General features: G+C 42.0%; 1 protein-coding gene across 5 annotated transcripts in view; it reads right to left on the minus strand.

The window, feature by feature from the left end:
• The window catches only part of unc5cb (unc-5 netrin receptor Cb), a 212,526-nt gene that overhangs the window by 33,512 nt on the left and 163,249 nt on the right, over positions 1-15,765 (minus strand). For all 5 annotated transcript variants that reach the window (XM_074618094.1, XM_074618090.1, XM_074618092.1 and 2 more), the window contains 2 exons: positions 13,425-13,568; positions 6,893-6,996 (listed from right to left, as the gene is read on the minus strand). In XM_074618094.1, the coding sequence (XP_074474195.1) occupies positions 6,893-6,996; positions 13,425-13,568 (248 nt within the window). The remainder of the gene's footprint in view (positions 1-6,892; positions 6,997-13,424; positions 13,569-15,765) is intronic.

The following is a 15,765-nucleotide window of genomic DNA, read 5'->3' on the forward strand; positions in this document are numbered from 1 at the left end:
AACTGATTATTCAATCATTTACTACGAGACAACAAGCCATATGCTCTGCATCTGCCTGCATGACAAGAATGGAAATGTGGGCTGTATAAATATTAAGAAGCTGAGATGCACTAAGGTGTGATATATCAAGGTGTGATGGGAGGAATGTTTGTGTGTGTGCCTGTATTACTTGCTAGTATTTATATCTGTATGTGTGTTTGTGAGGGTGTATGTGGAGGAGCTGGAATGGGATGGGGGTTGGGCGAAGGAGAGAAGGTGAGGTTATGTAACAGAGGTGGAGTTGGAGTGGTTCCGGTGTCCATACAGAAGACGGATCGCTGAGACTCGAGCCAGGAGTAATGACCTCCTCCAGCTCAGCCCTGCCTAAAGCTCTCCACAGTCTGCTGAAGGAGAACAGCCATTTCTTAAACTAGCTCCAAGGACAGCCAGACACTTCACTGCAGCAACACAACTCTCTCCATTTCCTCTCCCACAGTTCATATGCCTCCTAAAATATGATTCCTAGAACCCCTCGCCGCCTGCAGTGCAAGTGACATAAAGTTGGGGGGAGTTTATGTTTCCACCACTCTCTTTTTGTCCATTTGTTAGAGAGGCATAAAAAAAGGATTTGTTAAAAATTTGGCATATGAATCATCCTTGGTCCATGAAACGGTTGATTATATTTTGACGGTGATGATGTGACTATGGGATTTGTGCCATTATACTGTACATTTTGTTTTTAAGCCAAAATCTTTTGATACATTCACGTGTGGGTGGACAAGTTGGCTGTAGAGAGCCATGGCACACGTGCTATTTTATGTGAAATATCAAATCAACTAGTATAAACCATTACTAAGTCTGCAGCTTTGCAAGCCGGAGAACTGTGTGATACACTCTGTGCATGCAGTCCTTGGTCTCACCGAGTCTCCTCTGGCCTTTAGAAAAGCTCAGTTGATAACTCCACCATGGGAGAGGGTTTTTGTGCACTGATAGAGGTCAGGACTCGCTCGGTGTACAATACAACCTTCAGGAGTGAGGATAAAAATGCTGGAACCGACTCACAAGTTCAGTGTAAACAGCTCAAAAATCATTTTAAAGTGATAAAGAAACGGTTTATCCCAAAATTTGAACTCCCTCATTTACATCTCATTCCCATGTTATAAGAAAATACCACCTGGCATCCAGCAAATCACCTTCCCTACAATTCCAGGTTGCGCAGAGAAATGTGATTTTTTTACAATTTTATGCCCTTTTTGGAAATGCAAACAAAGAAGCTCGTTTTACCTCGAGGGCTTGGGAGAAAGCTGTGATGGCAGGTGAACCAGCGATTCAAAACGCGAAAAATGGCAAGGGGGTTTCCAATAGACAAGCTGCTCTTGTGTGGTAGTTTCTTGGTTTTGTTTTCAAGTATCAGTTTATATCTTTGCATCCTTCGAGAGCCCAGAGCGCTGCTTCTTGTCTTTGTCCTACCATGAATAATATTTTCTTTTCCTTCTCATAGGTGGTCCGGTGGAATAATATGAACAGAAACCCCCCTCCGGTCCAAAGTTGTACATGTAAATGTTTGTTAAGGCCTGACCCATTAGAGGTAACAGTAGAAAAGGGCAGTGACTTACAGAGGACAGCAGAGCTCACAGATGTTGGGCTATTAGAGTAAATCACAGCCTCTGCACAGTGATTGACAGGTGAGTGCCTAAAGGGCAATCTTTGCTTGGTTGCCAGAGGGATTAGGTCTGGCCTCCTGACACTTTCTCTCCCTTGGGTAACCTTAATGAAAATGCACTTCCTGTTTCACTGGGCACTGAAGTGCTGTTACTCTTGAAATTCCTGCCCCCCCCTCATAACTACACTATGCAGCATTTCGACTGAGAGGAAGCACTCCGCTATTTAGCTGACAAGGTGACCTGATGAGCCGCCGTTTGCGCTATGCCTTCACACCGCCTATTAAGTGGAACTGGACCTAAAATCAACAGTAATCACTGACATTTACATGGTTTGATGTGTGGAAAAGGTGACTGCTGGATCTCCATAGAGTGCCACAGTCAAGATATTCAAGCCAGATTAGATTTAATAACAAAACACTAAATGCTGAGATTCATTACCCGCACATTTGGTCAATAAAAAAAAATTGAGGAAACATAATTTTAGCATAATAACATAATCTACTGTCCCTATGGATTCACAGAACTACATGAGAAAACCCATGAATTTGGCTCTGGCTGCTGTCCCGGCTGTCGAAATTCATCCAACTTAGTTTTCTCACTTCTCTGGATGAGGGAGTGTGAAGTAAAGATCTTTGTGTTTCCTGGCTTTCTTCTCAGTAAAGCCAGTGGACTTAATCATGGCAGCAGGGCCTCTTCCCTGCAGAGCATCAATGACTCGTTACCCATGATAACACGGCAGGACCCCGGCTGACTGAGGAGATGCCTGAATTAAAACCCTGCTTCCATGGAAACAGGCTCAGCAGCTCGCGGTGCTGCGTCACCTCTGAACTCTTGTCTTTCTCTCGGGGCTGTGACAAGTGCTCTGAAGTGGAGAGGGAGATGGAGGGCATGGGGGAAGAAAAGAGAAAAAAACAATAAAGCTGCATTCTCTCACGAAGGAGATTTAAGTCAATTTTATGAGCCTGCCACATGTTCTCGAGTATGAAAAGAGGCCACTGTTGCTTCTGCAGAGGCCCTTAAGATGTTGATGAAAGAGCTTCACGGGGGTATTAAAAGAGAAGGATCAGTGCTGAGCTGATGGAAAGACTTCCATCCCCATCTTTACCTTTACTCTATGGGCAGCACTCAGCAAGTGAGCCCACGTTACACAGAAACCGAGCCTTTCCTGCCAAATCACTCCCTCTCCCTTCCAACCAAGAATAGTCTCAACAGTTACATTTTCCTTCTGCTCTTGATTAAGTATATATCAAATATTCATGGCAATGGAAACGTGTAACAATGACTTTTAGGAAGCCTGGTGAGTGTCTAATGTATTCAGACCATACAAGACGCTCAGATGACTGAATCCTTGTGCTATTTCAGAAACCTCACTCGGAGTATTTCAGTCCTCTGAGGCCAAAGTTCCACTGGTAATGGTCGTAAGGAGAGCCAAAATAAATGCCGGCCGCTTGTTTTCTTTGTGTGTGTGTGTATTCTGCATCTCAGGGACAGCAGAAAATCAATGCATCAAGTGTGAATAACCTGTCAAAAATAAGGGCCAGGATACCTCAGACTCAACTCCAAATATGAAAACCTCTGAGATGTCTGATGGGAACTGTTCTGTTATGAAAAACTGCTGCATCATCACAGGAGCAATCCTGATTATTCAGCATAACGGTTCATTTTCGGGGCAACGGCAGCTGTAGGAAGCCAACAAAGGCTCTAAACCACTTAAACAGAATCACAGAACGTCATTACTGTGGTAAACCATTGTGAAAACCTATAATGTAATTCATCTGAAAAGTGGGAAGACAAAGAGGGAACACAAGGCTGACACTGGATAACATCAAATGGAGCAGTTCCACTTTGTAATCTGAGATCAAAACTAATTTTGATTGACTTTGATTCTCCAGAACGTGGGCTTCGTAGCTCTGAGAATGTATACATGTGTGTGTGGGTGAGTTACTTTGCTAACTCATCGTCTAAAACAGCTGCAAAAATGTGGCGTTATAGCTGATCTCATCAAAATATCTGAAGTAAAAAGATGAACTTCAGAGTGTCAGAACGTGTCAGTGTTTGCAACCATTTAATGATGTTAGCTGGGACACTATTCTAACAGTAAAACAATTTCAGTACCATCAAAAAATAACAACAGAATGTGTATGTAACGTTATGTGTGTGACCTAAATGACAGATTTTCCTTACAAAACTCTTTTATTCTAGTTTGAAAAGAAGAAGCACAAAAGTCTGAGTCCTTCTTCCAGTTCAGCTACAATCACACTGTGCACTCCATAGAATAGATGAAAAGACTTTCAGTGCTGTGTTGAGCTGTTGGCAGCATGTTATCATGTGTGCCTGTGCATGCAGACACGTTAGTGTCCTTGCTGGTACCCCGTCATGTTAACACCCATGTGGAAATGCGGGGATGTGACAGTATACAACCAGCACAGTGTGTGTATCCTGCTTGTCTCTTTCATGAAAGAATGGCTTTGGAACGCTGCCAATGTCCATCACATACAGTCTACATGATTTAACAAAAGTGCTGTGAGATAAGGCTGTTGCAATAACTGCAATATTTCAATACCGCGCTACTGACAAGCCAACCGCAAGGGATGGCAAGCAACCGCTATCGAGTCTGGCGCTGAAACATAGTACTGGTATGTCAGAACCATGGACAGCGCTGTTTGTTGTGTGTCGTCAAGGGATATATTTATTAAATTTGAAATTCATGACACGCTGTACGCGATGGTGGCTTGCAGCTAACGGTGCTTGCAGCTAACGGTGCTTGCAGCTAACGGTGCTAACAGCGCTAACAGTGAAAACAAGGGCAACAGTGCTGACCTAGCTAACAGTGTTAACCTGAGGGGGAAGCGGAGGTTGGGTGCTACCCTTCCGCAACGGCGCAAAGGTTATCAGCTGTAACCGCTGTATGAGAGCTAGCCAGTGGGGCACGCTCACATGTACTAAAAGGCATGCACGGTCGGCCAGGCTATGTCAACAAAGCACAGAGAAGCTCAGATTACAACACACAGAGTGACTTCATTCTCTGCTCAGGTAGACATTACTCTATATCTTTACATAGCAAATAGTTGTTTGCTGCTATATTAATGCTATGGATATCGTATAGAGCACCTTTAAGGGGGAAATTAAAATAGCACTAAAACCGCATATCGCGCTGTTGAGTGAGCCTAAATCACCGCAGGGCAAATTCCTTCACCGCGACAGCCCTCCAGTAAGAGTACGGGTTTTATGGCTCAGCCACAGGCTGCCATCCTGCCAGCCTCTCCCTTGCTAAGCAAAGGCCTGTAAAGGAACCACAGAGCGAACTGACAGCCCACTGGAGGCCTGACAACAACCCACTGGATCCAACCCCGACAAACCTCAACAGCTCTTCTCCTTCTGCCTTCAGCCTCTCTCATCCCCTCTATATTATTTCTTGTCTTAGAGTGGGTGAAATATGACAGATCTTTCCTTCACAACGGCTGCTAGACATTTCTGCAGATTCATATGTAACCACAGACTTAGCCCATCTGCTTTTTTTCCGAGGCTTTTTCTCTGGCGGGCTTGTGTGAGAAAAGGCCTGACAATCACAGATGAAAAAGCAGCATTCAGTTTTGTCCTTTTTCCCACTGAGGCAGCTGTGTTTGAGTTCAGGAAGGAAAAAAAAAAGAGGAAAAACAACTTGAGGAACGGAACTGTTGTCTTTTTTTGTAGCCATGAGGTAAGTGAGTGTAATTAAAGTAGCTGAAAAAGTGCCTCTGTACACATAGAAAATCCAACTCGATCGTAGAAGTTTAAGTAAACAGAGATAACAGTCACTGCTCTTAGTCAGAAAAAAGAAAATGATGCATACAGGGAGAATTTTAAACAATCTTTTTTCTCTTTTAGAAGAGGTGAATTGCTACAAAATGCGACATATCATATCCTAAATTTTTGACCATATACCTCCTTTACTGAAAAGATGGCTAGTTTGGTGATGGGTAACTACATTAAAACAGCACTGATTCTACTTGATCACACACAAATGCATACCTTTACTCAGACTGAAAATGCTATTAATGTTGACACGCCTCCTATTTACCCTTCATTGAACATCTAGGTTGCCACAGCAACTCCATATCTCAGAAAGCATAAATGTGTCATGATTGGACCCCAGCTGAGTCTTTAATCGCTGCACTGAGCCAATCCAGGATTGACAGACAGAGAGACCAGGTGGCAGACTCACCAGTACTATATGGCTGTTACAGCAACACTATCAGACTGAAGGCTGGATTGTATAAGGAGAGTCTGCGGAGTGCCAGTCCCAAACTTTCGGCCATTTAGCCTGTCAGCACTTTCAGCAGGGATAAATGCTGTGCAGTTCCACTCACTTAACTCGGCTTTTCCAGGTCAATCACAAGCCTTTACAGAGTTCAGTCCCAACACCCCCAACTCAAAAAAAAAAAAAAAAAACACCAAAGCCCCCCCCACCCATCAAAACCACCCTTTCATCCTCTATTTATGTTCCTGCAATCTCAACTGAGCCTTTTCAAATGCAGCTGTAACAGTGTTCTACGGTAGGGCAGGGAGGAAGTAGAGCAGGGAGGCGATGCTGGCTGAGCTGAGGTAACACAGGGACACAACTGGTTTTATTCTTTTTTTTTCTTCCCCCACAGCAGATAATTACAATTTCTCTCCTCTGACTAAATTGCAGCGACTGGCCGATGTTCAGGAAACACCCAAACAGCTTAAATAGCCCAGGCAGTGGCGGAAAAATGTCCTTATCTGCGCGCTAGACTGTCAGATTTATTCAGTGTTATTTTATTACAACTTCTGAAATGAGCAGAGTTCAAAACTGACGCAAATTCTGCTATCAACACAGTTTCCACCTTTTTGTGTGCCGTAAAAAAACAGAACCAATGACTGGCATTACCAAAAAATATAATACATGCTAATAAGAACATATGCTAAATATACAATGATGTGGGAGTAGGACAGTTTAGCTACCTATTATATACTAAAAAAAAGAAAAATCACACCAGAAAAGCCACATTTGAGCTGAAACCAACCCTGAAAAAAAGTCAGAGAAGCTCTTCACATAAACCTCTTTTCAGAGCAGCCAGTTTATTGGATTTGAGGCGAGAACTTTTGGCTGGGCTTAGTCTGGATAATCACAACTGCCTGCATTTTTATGGTGAACATGTACAAATGCATATTAGAACTTATCTTTTCAAACAAAAAATAGAATTATCCTAACAACTGGAGAGTGTGAAATGTCATCTCAACCTTACCTCAGCAGCTGGGATGCCTTCAGGTGGGCGACATTGGAGCAACACTTCCTGTTCGAGCGACACTTCCTTCCCAAGAGGCTCCTGGTCAAACGTCTTCCTCAAGTCTACAAAGGACAGACAGAAGCACGTGGTGTATCAATATTTACCCATATCTCATTGATGTGAAGGCTGTTTTGAGAGCTATGTTTAATATTAAAAGCAGAGTCAATCAATAATATAGTATTGGTATACTAACAAATCATCAAAAGGGAAGGTAGGGTAACTCATCAATAATAATTGCCGCTGTGCAAAAGCAGTGTGTTCTTTAATGTTGGAAACAGTGACGGAGATTTATGCTTTCGTTCTATCTCCTTCAGCACACAGATAAACTTGCCTGAAGTAGATAGAGGGAAGATAGAGAAGGGGATCTCTCGCCCTCCAATGAAAAACCAATATTTTTGTGGTGTGAGAGCCCTGATGGAGTAGTGCAGGGCAGGGATAGTGGAGCTGACAGGGCAGGATTACTGAGGGTGTCATGCTACACTGGAACCCAAAGCCCATTAGACATATATCATAACCTGCTGCACAGACTGAGACAGGAGGAGCGGGCATCATACACAACAACAGAGGAGAGGGGCGGGAGAAGAGGACTTAATAGGGAGTTACAGAACTATTTGGGAACTTTGGAGTTACTGAAGCATCAAATCTACAATCAGACCTCCAAACTCCACTGATGCCATTTCCACAGCCTTCGTAATATTCCTGGCAAACACACTCTTAAGCCTTTTTTTACCGACGCATTCAATCTAAAGCAGTAACCACATCCACCACAGCATGCACTAAAATAACATGTTTTTTCCTCTACATACGGAACCTGGTATGAACTGAACTCTGCAACTATATAGAGTGCTACAGGAATGAGTCCGAAAACCTGGAAATGAGTTGGCATTTTAGCACTTCCGGTTCCCTCGTTCCAAAGTCGATGGACTTTTTGAAATCGTTTTTTAGTTAGATGGCTGAAATAAAGTCTGTGGTTAACACAAGCTTAAGAGATTTTAACGTTTTGTTCTACGATATAAAATACATCAGCAAATATCCCACTCCTGAATTCTGAAGCCTTTACGTGTCTTCAAAAAGGCGGTTGCTTACAAGCGGCTAAATGAGACTATTAAACGTCATCACGCCGACTCGTCCGCCTTTGCAGCCTCGTTGTGTATACTCGCGTTCATGCGACCGTGGTGTAGTTTGTTTTATAGCCTAACGTTAGCTTTTTACTTCTGGCGATTGCATTCATACTTCAAAAATCATAGAAGTGGTGTTCATTTGTGAAGATTAGCTTGCTGAAAAAATGTGTAAGATATCATAAATTTGTGTTTGCCACAGAGTTTATTTTCTGCAATAATCCAGAACCCAATTGAAAAACCCCAATGGCTTTTTGTCGAGGGAACCAGGGCGATGCTAACTTCCTGGTTGACCTACAAAAATACGTCATCCCTGCACCACTCTATGCCACCGTTCAACCGAGCCAGTGACGAGGAGTGAGACAAAGCAACTTACATCTGTGCTATAACTACAAGCTGAGAGGTTAGTGAACCATAAAGTCAAGCTGTGAACTTTAAGGGTTAAGAAATATACATATTAAAAGACTGAGATAAAGCCCTAATAAAACTATAAAAAAGGCTGCAACAGTAAGATAAGTGCTGGGAGTCTGTGTTTTCTTGAAGTTTCTGATACCAACACATTTCTTCAGTTTCTTCTTCTACCTACACCGAACAGTGTCCATGGAAACCAACCCAGAAATGAAACCCAGTTCAGCGATTCAATCTGTGGAAAGGATATATGGCAATTCTTCTTCACAGAACGCAATTGATACAGTAATGGACTGCTATTGACATTGTGTGCTAACATAAAAAAAAAAGATTTATTATATTAGATAGCCCTACAATAGCACATTGGTTGTGAAGTCAAGGTTTAGATGCGATGTGTACTGTAGAATGAACCCACCTTCAGCAGTGCAGCGACACTGATTGTATGGCAGAATTTGTACCTCAGAAGTCAAAGCAGACTGCACATAATAAGTCTAATACTCCTGGGTACAATGGTTGTAGAAATGTAATAGGCTGCAGTACCTACATCTATCACTTTAAATAACTGTTCTTCACTGTCTGGGGAGATTGGAGTATGTGTTTGAATGGATACACTATGAACAGATCATGAAATGAAATGAAATGCATGAAATAAAAAGAGCCATCCTCCAAACCGGATCATGATGTACAGTAGGTTCAATTTACCGATTTCATCGCTTTCTTTCTTTTTGTTCAATAGCTATTACATGAGGAGACATTATACTTAAATAGAGACATTTCACTGTTCAGCTAACTGTTCCACATCCCCTGCAGGAGAAACTAGATCACGTTCTTACTGCAGAGTACATGATCAGGCTCAACCTGGAGGCCCCAGAGAATACCTATAGTCATTTTAAGGTTCATTTTTTATTTGGAAAAATGAACCTTAAAATAACAAATTCCATCCCTTGTCCCAATTCAACCTGTGAGTACGCATGTCTTCAGGGGAATGATAACCATAACTCCACAAATTTCAATGCATTATAAAAGCTGAAAGCGTGAGTGTTGAATTGAAAGCAATTTCTGTAAAAGTCTGGTATGAAATTAAAAGAGGGAATGACTGGAGGGGCATCGCTTTATGGAATTTGATCCAAGGACAAACAGTTTGTTTTTCTTAAGATGGAAAGGAAAGGAAAGGAAAGGAAAGGAGGTAGCAATACTACGTCTCAAAGGAGTACTGCCGTTTGAAGTTGTAAAGTCATTCTACTGTTGCTCTGATGTCAGAACTACAATGTAGGGATGAATCCTCCAAAAGCTAAAAGAAGATGTAGTCACAATGTGGAGAAGCAGGCACACCTTCTCCCACACTGGGACACACTTCATGCTATACATGTATGCACTACAGCCAAATCCAATAAATTTAATTTCTCCATATAAAGCTACTGGCAGCTCAGTGTGCAGTATTACAGCATGCCATTTGGTGGTTTAGAATTGACCCATAATGCCTAGCAGCCACTTTACTGGTGGTGGTGGCTTTGGTGGTGTCCATATGGTCCACAGCAGGTTCTGGTTTGGCCCTAACATGTATTAAATTGGAAATATACTGTAGTGTGTTTATCATGAGAAGAATTAAAAATGTGGACTTTAGAGCCACATAACCTCCTTAAACCCAAGCAATGTGAACAAAAATGTTTACATTAGGGCTGTCAATCAATTAAAATCATTAATCCCAATTAATTAAAAATTAATCACAGTTTTTATCTGTTCAAAATGTACATTAAAGTGATATTGGTTAAGTATTTAATATTTTTATCAACATGGGAGTGGGCAAATATGCTTGCTTTATGCAAATGTAAATATTTATTATTGGAAATCAATTAACACAAAAAAATTACAAATATTGTCCAGTAACCCTCACAGGTACTGCATTTAGCATAAAGTCAGCTGTCAGTGTGCTGACTTGACTATGACTTGCCCCGAACTTGCATGTGATTATCATAAAGTGGGCATGTCTGTTAAGGGGAGACTCGTGGGTACCAATAGAACCCATCTTCATTCACATATCTTGAGGTCAGAGGTCAAGGGACCCCTTTGAAAAGCGCAATGCCAGTTTTTCCTTGCCAAAATTTTGTTTGGAGCATTATTTAGCCTTCTTTGCGATAAGCTGGTATGACACTTGACTATTGGTAAAAACGGATTCTTTGGGTTTTCTAGTTTCATATACCAGTATCTTCACTCTAGCTTTTAAAACTGAGCCCTCTACAACCTAAAAATCCCAAGTTGCATTAATGAAATTAGTGGCGTTAAAACAAATTTGCTTTTGACAGCCCTAGTTTACATACATGCAGACGATCACATAATGTGAAATAATAAATGTGTTTGGATAGTTACATTTGTTTTTGTTGCCAGAAAACCTATATAATCTTTATTATTCTTTTAGTGTCAAACCAGAGCCACAGTTACTGCCATAACTACCACCGTGTGGATGCATCATTGTACATAACATAATAGCCCAAATTACATTATTAGTATTAATGGCATAGGCCAGTGTTTGTGAGTTAATGTGAAATATTCATGCTTTTATTACTCATACTTCTTGTAGCACATCAACTACACCTTGTTAAACTAAAAACTAAACACCCAGAGCTTGTAATGTTATTTTCATGATTTGCAAACCTTTACACATTACTCTTGATGAAACGCAGCAAGTAGCACGCAAGTGATTATTTTGCACTGCATGTTTTATTGGATCACGAGGGTTTAAATTATGCTGCCCCTCAGGAGTGTCTGCTCTCCTCACTCCGTGTAACCCTGAACGGTACTGTAGGACACTGGAGGGTGTGGAACCAGCTGAGTCGACATTCCTGTGGGAGTCGCACCATTCCCTACCCAGCAGACAAACACTTCCAGCCCTGCTTGCCCTCAGAAGGATACACATATGACAACCATTACATTTAAGTGGATACTGTATGTTTGGCTACTTGTCATGCTAAATTATACCAGCCTTACATTCAGAAACTTCCCTGCTTAGTAAATCATTAGTTACTGATGCAAACCTAGATTAGGAATGACCATGAAGGCTTACTAAGTTTTAAATCATTAGTGGTGTCACTAGTAATAAAGCTGAAATTATTATGTTGTACTCGTAAAATTATAAAGCCACAAACAAACAAGAAAATCAATTTCCAGCTTTCTCAGTAAACATTACCCTTCGACAATCTTTTGAAAGGCATTTCAGTTGATTTGATTCATTTATTTAATTTGGTTCTGTGCACATGCTTTTATTGCCCCTCTTTGGCAAGCTCCCCAACTATGGAGGCCAATCAAAACGGTTTTGTGGAGGTCACAGGAAGAGAAGGCAATCACAGGGAATTTACACATTCTCTCTTCCTCCAGCAGGCACACAGAAATCTCTGACAATACTTGCGGCCGGACCCGTCTGAAAGCCAGTTCTTCAACACAGCAACCTCTTAACTCGCCAGCGCTGGCTCTGACTCACCCGTCTGATTAAACTGTATATGTTTAGATGATGGGAGGGGAGAGGAAAACAAGCCCAGTTTCCATTAGCCTAACGGGAGAGAGCCTGGCTCTGACAAGAAGCCTGCCTGAAGAGAGAGCACAGCAGAGGAGCTAATCCATTCAGCAGAAGCTAATGGGAGGGGAAGAGGGGTCCATTGTGATTTGAGGGATAGGTTAGTGCTGGAAGGCTGCTCATCATGGGTGATTATAGGAGGTGGAGCAGCGGGAGTGGGCTCGGCGGGAGACTGAGAGGCATGATTCTGATTCAGCAGGCTAGTATAACAGCAGCAAGCAGTAATGAGAAGAGCTACTGGTGTTAGAAAAAGAGGGGATACACTGAATTCAAAAGAGGAACTGAACAGAAAACAGGGGGAAACCATAAGAGGGGGAGTTAGAGAGACAGCGATATAAAGATGCAGAGAAAGAATTAGGTGAGATAAAAATTGAGAGGGAGAGGTATATGATTGCTAAGTGTCTCTAAATGGAGAAGATCAAGTGAAAAGCATGGATATTGACTCCATACTGTGCTACTCTGCTGAACTGTATAGTGCAAATGAAATCATTCTGACAGTGGCAAACAGTGATATCCTTATCAAGCCCTATCCAGCAGTGATAACGATATATTTGATGCAGACAACTACACAAGCTGCTAAGTGGGTGTTGCTTTTTTTTTGGTTGTCTGTTTGCCACAAGTCAAAACAGGACATGTCAGTCACGACGCCTTGAAATGACTTAGACAGGAGTTGAAAGTGTGATCTAGCTGATACTATAAAAGAAGTCCCTTCAGGTGGTATTTTGACAACAATGTGGAAGCAGTTGTGTTATGTAATGTGTGTTGTGTTACAGAAGCATCGCCTTGATGTCGCAACTATAAGTACTCCTACAACTCCGCTTTCCTCACCATGTCCTCTGGGGTTTCATTACTTTTCACATTTTTGATTGGCAGATCCTTTGGGGAACGGTTAAAAATGAGCCCAAACTTTAGAGGCAACAGAATGTTTCTCATTACTTGGAAACAATTTGTGTTATGCATTTTCAGTAGGAGGACAAACACACAGGCAGAGAACAAATGAGGACCACCTACAGGAAAAAAAGAGGGAACATTGGCATAAACATGTGCCGTAGCCTCTCTGCTGTGTATACACTGCTGCAGCTCTCTCCCCATCCTCTGCGCTCCTTCTCCAGGTTTATACTGTACACAAGGAAACATTCAGATTCTTCCGGCTTTTTACCAACTCAAGTTCAAAGGGACACTTGAGTCCCATGTAAGTAAAACGTTTATGTTTTTTTCCCACTGCTTCTATCTCTAGAATCTGTAAATCTGTCATGATACACAAGTCGGTCTGTGAGACGCCTTTCCTTGGCAGCCAAGAGGTTTTGTTTGGAGAGGAATACAAAAGATGAGAGAGAAGATAAAGACTGAATAATGGGATGAAGAGCGAGATGAAGGGAGGGGGCGGGATACTCACAGGCGATGCGGACATGGGCTTTGCGGCTCTTGGTGGTCCCTGCAGAGCTCCAGGCCACACACTGACACCAGAAGTCCTCCGGCCCAAACAGCTCCTCCACCTGCTGCCGGGTGATCTCTATGCTGGCCTCTCTCACTACCAGGCCTGTGAGCAAAGACAGAAAGGATTGAAAGGGAGGGAGATATAGAGAAATGTAAGTACATAAGCAGAGAACATGAGGGACTAAAACGGACCAAAATGAATCAGTTGATTGATATTAACAACACCTTTACACATTGAAATGTGCTCTCACCTGGGAGAAATCGATACCAACGTCAGTATTAGATCCCATCAAACGAATCAGTACTATTTACATCAGTCACATCACATGCTTTGACACTGGGTATTTGTGTGTGTGTGTGTGTGTCAGTCTGGCCCCGATTCCAGAGCCAGAGCGCTTGCTGAGCTGTTTGGGTCCGGGCCCTGTGGGGGAGGATTCTCGGCGTCATGGCTACCACAATCCTGTTTGCTAACTCCTCTGATTACTGCTCATCTGGGTGCCAGGACCCAAACAAACAAATCATCCCCAAAACAAATGCCTCTACCCACAGCTGCCCCTCTAGAGCAGATTACGCTGCTGCTGTTGCTGCTACAGTGTGTGTGTGTACGTCGAGCACAGGAATCGAGTGCATGCATATATGTATGGATTATGTGGTGCGAGAGCATTCACTGAAGCTACAGATGCTTCGCCTGCAATACCGTGCCTTATTCCTGCTCAATCCATCACCTCCTTTTTCGATTGAATTGGATATTTTTGAGGACAATGGTGGTATCGTGAAGTCCTTGTAAAAATAAGAAATGTACTATAGTAAGACAGATTGCGTATTACAGACATTATGAGACAATTAACACTTTGATTTACCTCGAGTAATTATTCTATATTTGTTAAGACAGTCCCTATAGTTCTGCTGGCCTCCAGAACAACTTGAATTTCATGTTGTCAGGACACACTCACTGAATAGTGCTGCCACAGTTCTGCACATTTTTCAGAAGAACATGCTGAGATCATGCTGAGGATATCCAATGCCACCTCATCCCCAGAGTGCTGCTCTATTAGGTTTAAACGTGGGGGTTGTGCAGCCCACTGGAAAAAAAGTTAAGTTGATGTCATTTTCCTGGAACTGTCACGCTCACGTACCTGGTCAGCAATAATGTGAAAGTGGACTGTGACATTTAAATTATGCCCAGTTGCTACTGAAGGGCCTTTTATGCGCCTAGGAAACATTCAACACCATTTTACACTAGGGCTGCAACTAACGACTATTTTTTATTGTCGATTAATCTGATTATTTTCTCGATTAATCGAGTAGTTGTTTGGTCTATAAAATGTCCGAAAATAGTGAAAAATGTTGGTCAAAGCCGAAACGAAGCCGTCTTATTTTGTCCACAACTCAAAGATGTTCAGTTTACTGTCATAGAGGAGTAGAGAAACCAGGCAATATTCACATTTAAGTAGCTGGAATCAGAGAATCTTGACTTTTATTTCTTAAAAAATTACTCAAACCGATTAATCGATTATCAAAATAGTTGACGATTAATTTAATACAGTAGTTAACAACTAACCTATTAATTGTTGCAGCTCTACTCTACACCATTACCACCAGAAGGATGCATCCATGGATTATGTTGTGATTCAGATTCCGTCATCAGCATTACAAACCACTATTTGTCAGACCCGGCAGCATTTTTTGTCCCCCACTCTTTAGTTACCCAGTTATGGTAATGACTTGCTCTGTAGCTGATTTTCATTGTTAGCCGACATAATGACAGAAACTGTGAGCCTTCTGTTGGAGTCGTAATGCATCCAATACAACGTTTAATGAGTTGTGCACACTGTTCTCGCACTGAGCAGTTATGTGCATGCATAGTTACATAGCCGGCCTATAGTACTGACCATGTATTGCCATTTCTTACCACAGACTGCGGCTACTGCCTGGGAGCTTTGAGTCATTGACACATGACTCACTAGTATGAGCAATCTGTTTACACGGATGTGTACATCTTGTTATTGTTATATTATAATGTGATTTTGACCATTCAAGTGGCTAAAGTTAATTAAAAAAACATTTATATATAGTTTTCTCAAACATCCCCAACCCTCTATCCTCAGTGCACACACCATTGCCTACTAATTCAAAAACAATGGTGAAGCTGGTGTCTCTTGAGGAGACACAAATTAAAAGGGCTGCACAGAGTGCATGCCAATTCAAACAGGGGACAGTTGTGGAATTAATGATGTGGTGGTGTTGTCAAAAGGCCAAAAGTAAACTAGAGCTTGTCCAAACGTAGGTGCAATGTTTTA

Source organism: Sebastes fasciatus, chromosome 19 (genome assembly GCF_043250625.1).
Source record: "Sebastes fasciatus isolate fSebFas1 chromosome 19, fSebFas1.pri, whole genome shotgun sequence".
Taxonomy (NCBI): Eukaryota; Metazoa; Chordata; class Actinopteri; order Perciformes; family Sebastidae; genus Sebastes; species Sebastes fasciatus.